General features: G+C 35.5%; 1 protein-coding gene across 2 annotated transcripts; it reads right to left on the bottom strand.

Annotated features, from left to right (window-relative positions):
- Window positions 1–979: 979 nt before the first annotated feature.
- LOC137392038 (E3 ubiquitin-protein ligase CHIP-like) lies at window positions 980–10,191 on the bottom strand. Of its 2 annotated transcripts, XM_068078651.1 has the most exons (7): window positions 9,966–10,191; window positions 5,849–6,047; window positions 4,760–4,925; window positions 3,385–3,439; window positions 2,493–2,666; window positions 1,612–1,689; window positions 980–1,488 (listed from the first exon to the last, which is right to left on the bottom strand). In XM_068078651.1, the coding sequence occupies exons 1-7, from the start codon at window positions 10,056–10,058 to the stop codon at window positions 1,435–1,437; spliced, it is 819 nt and encodes a 272-aa protein (XP_067934752.1). In that variant the 5' UTR covers window positions 10,059–10,191; the 3' UTR covers window positions 980–1,434. The 2 variants fall into 2 exon arrangements, with proteins under 2 accessions (XP_067934752.1, XP_067934759.1); XM_068078658.1 differs by having other exon boundaries at window positions 980–1,689.
- Window positions 10,192–10,496: the final 305 nt, after the last annotated feature.

Raw genomic sequence — 10,496 nt, 5'->3', positions numbered from 1 at the left:
ACATACTTGTTTAGTTTCCTTGCACTTCACTTTTTTTATTATGACTGCCTTCCTTGCAGGTAGTTTATTCTTGTTCTACTCCCTCTCATCTTGGCATATGTTTCATCAAATTTAATATAGAATTTTTTATTAAGGCCACCAAAAGGTGAGCATTTGTTTGCAATTTAATAGCTCCTTTGTAATTGTGCTCAATGATACTTGTTGACAAACTTCAGTTAAACGTTAAGCTATTTTTAAAAATGTAATGAAAAATGGATCTCCAATTTGTCTAAGATTGAAAACATAAGATACATATACGGCACAGCAATACTAACATTGCTGTAGCAAGTTTTCAGCTATTTTCTCAAAAATTGTCCATCTGTTTCAGTTCAAGATTCAGAATCAGACCACGAAAAAAACTGTGTGGCTGTTTAAAATTGAAGCAATCGAGTTTTGTTGTTCTACGATTTGAAAATGGCTAGTTTAGGATTTTGTAACTAAGCGTACGATGTTTTATCGGGTCATAACTGCCAACAAAGAGCGATCAGAGATGAAAAATCGTGTGCAGCTGCAGAAGATTGCTAATATAGTATGTAGCTATCACCCGTGATGCCAACCTTCTTACTCAAGCATGTATACCAGTAGGTGGATTGTCTAGCGACAATATTACAAATAGCAAACCTAAAAGTTCCAATTTCGGCATTAACATCTTGAATTACATGTACCAATATAAAATAAAGTATTCCTGAATTCCAAGTTTGATAGAATAATTGCACTGAGCTGATGTACATGTAGCTTTCGAGACTGGTATGCTTGACTGTGCATTCTTGGATGAGCAAATTTATTCTCACTTTTCCATAGGCATTTGTTCACCAAACTTGAAAATGTAATCAATTTGAATGAATTAGAATTCCATGTCAGTTTCTCAGTCCCTTGTTAACTGCCTCTTGTCGACCTTCTAGTTTGGCTTTTGTATTGTCTGGTTTTAATTTATCTTCAGTACAGTAGAAAATTCCTTTTTTATTTTTTACATAAGTTAGTATTTAAGAAGAGAACATGCTAAAATAAATAGATTGATGCCAGATCGAATCATATCATGACTAGTTAGATCCATGATTACTTAGTTTCTCATATAGACAGCCATGACACGAACAAAGAATACTACTATGATAGCAGACAGTGGTAGTAACATCACCTAGCAATTAAATGGTAAATTAATGATAGTTACCAGCATTAAACACATGAAATAATTACTAATGCTTGAAGAGCTGCTTGTCTACAGCGTACAGTATTTATAAAGTAATGCTTAAGGAGAGTCATAGACCAATACCATTAACTGATTCAAAATTGGACCACAGGCTATAGACGTCCGTGTCGAAGCCGGTACTTATAAGGCAGGATATAAAGTGAATGTAATCAGAGTTGTCTGCACTATATGCGAATAACTCTTGGTCACTAGTATACCTTCTGAAATTGCTCAGCGTACTTTTTGGTAAAGGGTGTGAATACCTAAAATATGGAGACCATCCACATGGAGACGAAAGCTGTGAATAAATAAAACTCGAAATAACTTGATTAAAATAGTTAAAACTCCTCAGCCCAAGGATTCTCCTGCAGGTAAGTGTCCACTACTTCTTTCATAGCTAGGTTAGGTATTAGTTTATCCGCTGTTAGTTCTGCTCTGGTTACCGGGTCAAAGTGCCCCACCCTCTGTAAATACAAAAACAGAATAGTGCCAGTAGGCAAATACCCAGTTTTCATGTCAGACAGCAGCGTAAGAGTAAGTGACTCGCTTCCTGTATAACATTGCGGAACACAACTTCTAAGCCAGCGAGCAATGGTATCGGCTGCTTGCTGGCTTATCCCCTGCAGAATCATTCAGTTTGATAATCTACTGCGTAGAATCATCAAACTAAATGATGGATAGCATCATGATGTGGTCTTTTTATCAACAGCGGAAACATAGCTTAAATTCCAGCACTTACCGCAAGGTAGTGGTCTAACACGCTATCTATTATAAACAACCTGTTTTTAGAAAAACTCAAAAATGCAAAATTGAATCGTAAGTAAAGATGTTTTGGAAAGTTTCTTGACCAGTGCAATAGACAATCTAAGTCAAGGTGGGATAGGCTTCACCAATGATAAAGTATCCATTTTCACAATTATAACCGACTAGCATACTTTGACAAAAGATAATATCGCAGGAAACACGACATGATGAGAGGGTATCTCGACACACAAAAATGTTTTGTAAAAAGAACGATAATGTTGATGATAGATATTTACTCAAAGATATTTGTTATAAACCATTTGAGTGTTAATTTAGTTTAAACAAACATACAAAACAAAATGTGTTTACATAGTAACTATGATCTGTTTCATTCAAACATCGCTTTGATCTTTCAATGTCGCAAAATGTAAAAAGAACTTGATTTAAGCAAACAGACGGCTTCAGTCAGCAGCTATGGATGAATTATAAGAATAGCTGGTAGTGAGTGAAACTGATTACATACATGCAAGTGCTCTTCTATATCCTTCTTATCATAAGTGATGCCACTAGGGGTTATTACTGGATCACGCATCAATTCAAAGCTTATCTTGCCACACAAATAGTCCGGTACATCCCTTGTCTGCCGTCGTTCATCCAACTGCTTGAACATGTCATTCAGCTCCGCCAGCTTGCTATCCTGACAACGATATGAGACAACTGCATAAGATATCTTTCACACACGCTTATGGGTCACCATAAATAAAAAAAATGGGTGGCAACTCTACTGATTCCGCCATTTTTTATGATTTCAATAACCATGTTTATTGCTCATCAATGCATTCACTTTAGTTTAAACGTTCAAGATGCGATTTGTGATTTATTTTCATCAACAAAATTAGTTAAGCAAAAAAAAAGCTGGAAGAGTGATGAAGCCCATAATACGCAATAGCATAGCTAGTCGTGGCGTTGGGTTTGTCGTCATCAGTTTTATTCACATGTTAAAAGATACAACCCAAGTTCTCTCTTGAAACTGGCCACCTTCTCTATGCCTTTAATAGACTTACGGAGTTGGTGCCAAAAATGGTTTGTTGGAAATCCACCCTGCGATGGCCTGCACGGGAAGAAGATTATGGGAGATTTAAACAAAAAATGCTAACTGATAGTTACAGGAAGTTCACACCTAGTTATCAAAGAATTCAAGGATTGTTACCTATATAAAATAATATACAATATGAATCAATTTAGGGCAAGCTTTCAAGCTCTCGGCTGAATACAACCATTTTCTGTTGCCTGGGAAATACAGAGAAGAGGCTGTATTAAAGTCTCATTATAAGCTGTGCGATAGATTTCGTTGAGAAGGCTAATGTAAAATATCCATCAAAACGACAATCAAAAAGAAAACCGGTGGAACTCACACAGTCCATTTCTGCTTGCTCTCTTTCTGTGGATGCACCAGCCTCTTCTATCTTTCTGATTAAAAAGCAATTAATAAAATATTATTGAATGACCTGCTATTGATTTATGGCATGCATAGCAATGACAAGTACAATGTATGTTAAATACAAGATACGCTGACGATCAGCATCAACATAAGTGCAAGCACGCATAAAAATTTACCAACAAGCCTTTTGAATCCAGCTACCAATAAATTTATAATATCAAAGACATTAGGTAAAAACATATCAGGTTGCTGGCTATGAGCTGGAAGTGAAAAGCAAGATACTGTACAGTCAAACCTCTACCTACGATTCACCTCAACATGTGAATTCTTCAAAGTATGATGTAAGATTTGAACAAAAATGAGCCTCAACGTATGAAGTATTTTCTGACATATGACAGCTAGTCTCTTATAGCATTAAAGTTTTGTGGGTCAGCAGTGCAAGCGGTGCTAGTGGTAAAAGGAAATAAAGTGTAATAAAAAACCCAACAAGTTCTTTGAAAAACCTTAGAAGCTGACCAGTTATTATCAAGGGCAACCAGTGAGAGCGACGAGAAAAAAGAAAGCTTGAGACCAGAACAGGCTACACCTCTGCTCATCTGGCTTAATAGTAAAGGCCACGCGATAATAAAATTATATTTTTACTGAATATTCCTTCACTCATTTAATTTATTACCATACATATAACATAGTTTTGTATATTTGATTTGTACATAGCCTTATGCAATATCATTATTTAAGTAATAGTTACCAGTGTTTGTCAAGTTGCTGAGCTGTAGAACCAATTAAAGAAAATGAAAAGTATTCTTAGGTGAAAATTTGCTCTAACTTACAATGGTTTCAACACACAAAGCAACTATTAGGATAGATTAACTTTGTATGATAAGGTTGAACTATATGAGGAGGAACTCAAATATTTGATGAAGAGGAAATCCTGCGCATACTAAGATTTTGATGCAGAAGAACATTTAAATACCTAGCAAGCCTTAGAACAATACATACAGTGAGGAACCCTGTGAAACAGTCTCCGTAATAAGATGACAGAGATGAGTAGGCAAATGATGCAGAGTAACAAATTGAAGTACAAGTGTCGAAAAAACTATTGGCATTAACAAACCAGCAGTAAAGAAAAGTATGTCAGACTGACCGCATTTTAAACTGACACTGAAGCAGAACTAGAACTAGTGACAAGGTCAGCAAATAAACATGAGATAGCTACGAGTATAAAACAGCAATGTAAGTGAACAAACAAATTGTATGAAAGATAGTCAGCTGTCTGAATGAGTGGCATCGACAAGGTACACTATATGAGATAAATCCGATAAATAAGTCCGAGCCAATCAAATACATACTTGGCTTTGTCGGCGGATATGAGGTTATTCAAATAGGTCTGTAGTTCTATCTCTTGTTTTATCCTTTTCTCTTCAAAAGCTTGGAATCGTTTTCTCTTAGCTCTTCTCAGCGCCCCAGATATATCATCTCCAAAGTTTAATTTCTGTTCTTTGGCTAAATCGAATGCTGGCAAAATAAAACAGAATATGATGAAATGAAATGACAAATGATAAAATGCTATATTATTCTCATAAATAAAATTTTCCACTATAACTAATTTGTATTTTCTTTCTAACTTGAAGAATGTTTGAACTCAAAATGAGCTTCCTGTTGCCAGCTTTTAACAAATGAAATTCCACTCACAAGTTCATTGATAAGCATGCATAAAAATACAGTTCTAAAATAAAACTACAAAATTGTAGTTATTTTCCCATGAAGTAAAGAGACCAAAAATTCTTGAATGAAATGCAACTTGATAGCCTGTCAAGTAGCAATGATGGTTTCTTTTTGTACAAAGAACTAAATCTAAGAGGAGATCGCCCCATGCCTGTTCTCCTATCTTATCTGAACAATCTCATCGTTCTACTCTACCTCAAAGACTTTCAGTCCATAGAGCCCTGCAAATGTTATCACAGTGACTCATAACTACAGAGTCATCATAGCTACCTAAAATACCTCGTACACAAACATAGTAAGTAGGATATCAGTTTCAAAAACTAAATAACCCCTACTAGATCATTTTTAACATAATATTAATAATAAAATCTCGACAATACTACAAGATTTGGATAAATTGAATAATTCAAAGTTGTCACTGGTCCGAGTGCGACTAAAATAATTTAGAGCTAAGACAAGATTAGCTGTTTGAAGTAAAATCTAGGCTTGTCAATGGTACCAAATATATGATAACATAACAGTCATCTAACAATAAGGTTTGGGATGTAGGAAAATCTGCTGATCATAAATTTAAAGAACAAGCCTGATGAGAATAGATTAAGAATCAACCTGTGTGAATTGAAGGTACGTTTGAAAGTAACAATGAAGATGCCTGAGATATAGTCAAGACAAGATTTTTCAAAGCTTTCCTTCCTGTTACACGAAAGGCGCACCTTTCATGAGGTTCTTGGTTGATTCATCAAACATGCTGAGCTCCAAGTATGACTCCCCAATAAAGTAGTATCCCTTGACGGTGTTGCTGTCTAGCTCTAAGGCTCGCTTGCAGTCCTTTATTGCTTCCTCCCATTTTTTCAACTTAATGTAGCAAAGAGCTCTATTTGTGTAATATGTAGCAACTGAATTGTTTTTTATCTGCAATAAAAAGACAAATTGGAAGCTATTGATCCCATTTAAGATTTAGCTTCATTCCATGGTTTGAAACATATCTGGATTTCTTATTCTATTTAAAAACAATATTTCAAAAACATGAAAACTAAATGCAGTAGGCCTATGACAAGCTGGAATCTAGAAGTAAGCCAATACCTCTTCAAGTGTGATGAATGAATCAGTAGTGTGCTTGATATGAGCTACTATTTTTAATGGTTGTTTTCCAAAAGTGAAACTTTCACTAAACAATCAGGTAATCATTTAACACTTGATATCTATTGCTTGCAATTAACCTGCAATGATATTAAAGCCTGTCCTGCTTTGCAATTTGGTGGAGCTTTCAATTTATATTTCATTCCAAATTTGAAAACATATTTTTATTTTATATCTATATTTAACAATGTTGTATGAAAGTTCATTGCACTATTGATATGTTTGCTACAATTTGCAGCCAAAACTAGCTTTTTATGTGTGATAGAAGAGGAGTTACGAGCGTCATTCAACTGTAAGATCAGATTACTGCAATGATGCTATCAAATAATATACTATAAATCTGCAAATTTATAAGTTATATAATGATAATCTACCAAATGCTACAAATATATATTCATGAACAAGTGTCATAAATAAACCATACTTATATTACACTGAAGAAGAAAATATTTGCATCATTTGCTAACATAGCTGCGTTCTGATTGTTGCTTTCGATTGAACAAACATCTTCTGGTTGTCCAATATCTTCTACAATGTCATCTGACCTCAAATCCTCTTCTGCACTGCTGAACTAATCGATATAAGCGTCCAAACAATTTTTGGCAGAGCAAAACTTTCACGTGTTGTATTTCGCGCAAACGCAACGCCTAAAAGTTTTGCTCGCTAAGAGTAACCTTTGGCCAAAAACTTGCAAACCGTTTCTATATATATATGTGTACTCCGAAGGATCAGGACAGCGTGAAACAAACAACTACAATGAGCCTGAGACAATTATTAATTATTTCTATGGTGTTGCTTTCAAAGTTCATCCACGATCGTAAATTTAAACCGTTTTTATATATATGTACTTTGAACTATCAAGACCACGTTAAACAAGGAACTACAATAAGCCTGAGACAGTTATTAATTATTTCTATGGCGTTGCTTTCAAAGTCCATCCACGATCGTAAATTTAAACCATTTTGATATAAATGTACTTTGAACTATCAAGACCAAGTTAAACAAGGAACTACAATTAGGCTGAGACAGCTATTAATTATTTCTATGGAGTTGCATTCAAAGTTTTAACGAAAAAAAAGAAAAGCTTTGGAATTGGATAACAAGAGAATTAATTGTTATTGATGTAAATGATTCATTATTAATACAATTTTGTGAACACTTTTCTATTGATCAATTGATAATATGGTCTCGTAAAGATCAAATAATCTCGAAGCGGCAGTCAAAAGGAGGTGGCGCTCTATATTTCAACCCTTCTCTTAGGGTGGCGGTCAAATGAAGGTGGCATTCAAATAGAGGTAGCGTTCAATTAGAGGTTTTACAGTAATTGCATAGAACTTTACTTCAAGTATCTTGTCTTAATTTAAAAGGAATCAGGGTTGTGACATATTAGAGCTACACGGCATCATTGCAGCGCAGTAGGCAGTGGTTTTGCTGTGAATTACAACTTTCTAATGCGAAGTTGACATTTACTGCTACCGCGCTTCTACTGAAAATAGCCACTATGATTTGTTATGCATTTGCTCCCATGGTGCTTTCTTTACCTGAAACCCAACAAATCATGCATACTGCAAATGTGCATTATTCAAAGCTTGAAACTGCCTGTGTACTGTAACTAAGCATTAGTATGAAGTCAATACCTGAATCAACTGATACTGCTGGCTTTCCAAGCACTCGTACTGCTATGTACAAAATTGTCAGATACTAGCTTTAGCAAGCTCATTAGCTTGCGTTGTAACTTCCTTATTATTTTGGAATAGGGAGTCAGGCATTATCACCATTGCGATAAAATTGAGGTCTTTGTATTGTGCTCTCATTAACATTATATATTAAAACCATAATAGATAGCTCATTTTAACCATAATTTAACCAATATTGATTGTGAACAATTTCACTCATACTCAAATTTGAGCAGCATACACATCTTACAATCATGCTGTGGTTGCATCCAAGCAATGATATACATCCCCCCCAAGGATAGGCGACGGCTATCATATGGGCGGGGTTTAATGATCGTTCTCTGTTAGGATTGTGCTAGCCTAGTTTTCGGAACTAACACAGTTCTTGCGGGGCGGTCGCGTTGCCTTGTTAGGTTTTGGAAAACACGACTCGCTGTTATCTTGTCATTAGCTCATTCAGTCAGTAGGCCCCGCGGTTCACAATAGCAAACCTTGAATTTCTACAATGTAGGGGTAACACCTAACTTAAAAAATGGATCCATGGAAAAGAAAAAATTTCAAATTATCTACTTTTGAACTTTTGAAACTAATTTTGAAGTAGGTAGGTGCCGTAGTATATGCCTAAAATTGAATATAATTTACCCAAAAGCACCCGAACAACGACCTTTTTTTCCTAGTTTTTGATAATATTTTGCCACCCCTAATATAAAATGACAAAGTATTTCATCGTTGTCACATTGTTTTACCTGGCCAATATAATGGGACAGCAGGAAAAGCTGTGGAGTGTAGTTTTCATACTCAAAATCTAAATATGAAACCGAATTTGGGCTATTTCACGATTTCAAAACTACTAACATCGTGAATGCTTGTGAATGGCAACTGACTGATCATAACGGTGACATTATTTGGCAACTATATTTATTTGACAACAAAATGAAACCAACGGATTAATAAAATAACCACTATTGTTCATAATATTTGTAAACTTACTAGGGGCTTTATTCAGCATATTTGTTTGTTCGGGTGCTGTGTTCGGGTTCATCCCAACAGAGCTGGATCATTAAGCCCCGCCCACATGATGCCTGTAGCCTATCCTTGTGGGGGCTGTATATCATTGGTCCAAGTCAAACCAATACAATAAGTTATCAGGAAAATGGGCTTTTCATGTATGTACAGTGTAATGAAAAGTTCATACTGCTTCTAGTAGTACAAAATGCATACTAGCAACATCACTGCATTTAGAACTGCACACTGTGCTGTGGATACAGCTGCCACAGAACCAATACTGCTTGCTAAGCATTAAAACTAGTTGTACTACACGTATAGCTACTGCATAGCAGTAAAAGTACCAAATGCAATTATAGGCTACTGCTGCGCTGTAATAGATCACTTACTTACTTACTGATATCAATGATATACAGCCCCCCAGTGGGGGGCTGTATATCATTGAAGATATATATATATATATACTTACTTTTGCCAATGCACTGCAACTACATAAATATCCACACAAAAAGTTTTTTGCAACTGCAACACATTTTACAGCTGGCATCAGCAAGTACTTATCAATGCACAGCTAAATTTTTTTCGTAACTGTCACAACCCTAGAAGGAATGCCTACCACAAACACGTACACGCCCTTGTACTATCCTAATACGCATGCCTACTGTACGCTTTGTGCAGCAATGAGACAATGTAATGACAAGGATACTGACTGGACCGTATACACCAGTTTCACATTCGACGATTAAATATGTGAGTGAATAAAGTTCACATAGCTGTTTGACAACTTGTTGAAATACTGCTACGACATCTTCTCAAGTGGCATTGACTCATGAACATGTTGCAAAATAATATAAAAATGTCGTAGATGATTTGAAGGTGTACTATATTACAAAACAAACACACTGAAGGGTCCAATAAAGACTATTACTTTAAACCAATAGTTGTTAAACTAATTTTTAAGTGCTTCAATACAGTACAATAGCTTGGCACACTGGCCAAATACACTTACTATAGCTTTAGAATAACTTGAAATGGCATCCGGATAGTTCTTATCGCAAAAATATCTATTTCCCTGCTCTTTAAGCTCTGTAGCCCCTGTCATATCAATATGATGTTCCAACCAATGGGTTACATTAGAGTTTAAAATGTTGCCAATTCATTTTCGATTCTTAAATATTCTCAACTGTTTTATGCTAGTTCCATTTCGGATACAACGCGATCGCTCGGTCGATTGTGCCGATATCTTCATCGAAAAGGCACTATTTGCAAGCCGTTGATACTTATTAATCTAAGCGCGTTTTTGATGTCAATTGCGTTCATTTACTTGTCGGAAAGGTTATTCTAGTTATCAATGTGCTAAAAGGGTGCGCAACTCCATTAATTATGATAACTACATGTGCAGGCGCGCAACATTCGTATGGTCAATTAAGTTACCTACATGTATTAAATGTTTAACGATCAACTCAGAGCTCGTACTCTGTCCCAGTGATTGAATTTAAAATTTTGTAATAATTGTACACCCAGTGCAGTTAACATGACA

The sequence above is a fragment of the Watersipora subatra genome, chromosome 1, assembly GCF_963576615.1.
Source record: "Watersipora subatra chromosome 1, tzWatSuba1.1, whole genome shotgun sequence".
Classification (NCBI taxonomy): Eukaryota; Metazoa; Bryozoa; class Gymnolaemata; order Cheilostomatida; family Watersiporidae; genus Watersipora; species Watersipora subatra.
This window is presented reverse-complemented; position numbering and strand designations above follow the sequence as displayed.

Excerpts from the sequence above, each read along its gene's own strand:
- LOC137392038 (XM_068078651.1), bottom strand. The coding sequence starts at position 10,058 with ATGACAGGGGCTACAGAGCTTAAAGAGCAGGGAAATAGATATTTTTGC. Across the intron at positions 2,667-3,384 it reads AGCAAGCAGAAATGGACTGT|GATAGCAAGCTGGCGGAGCT; the intron begins GTGAGTTCCACC and ends TATCGTTGTCAG. Across the intron at positions 1,690-2,492 it reads ATATAGAAGAGCACTTGCAT|AGGGTGGGGCACTTTGACCC; the intron begins GTATGTAATCAG and ends TTGTATTTACAG.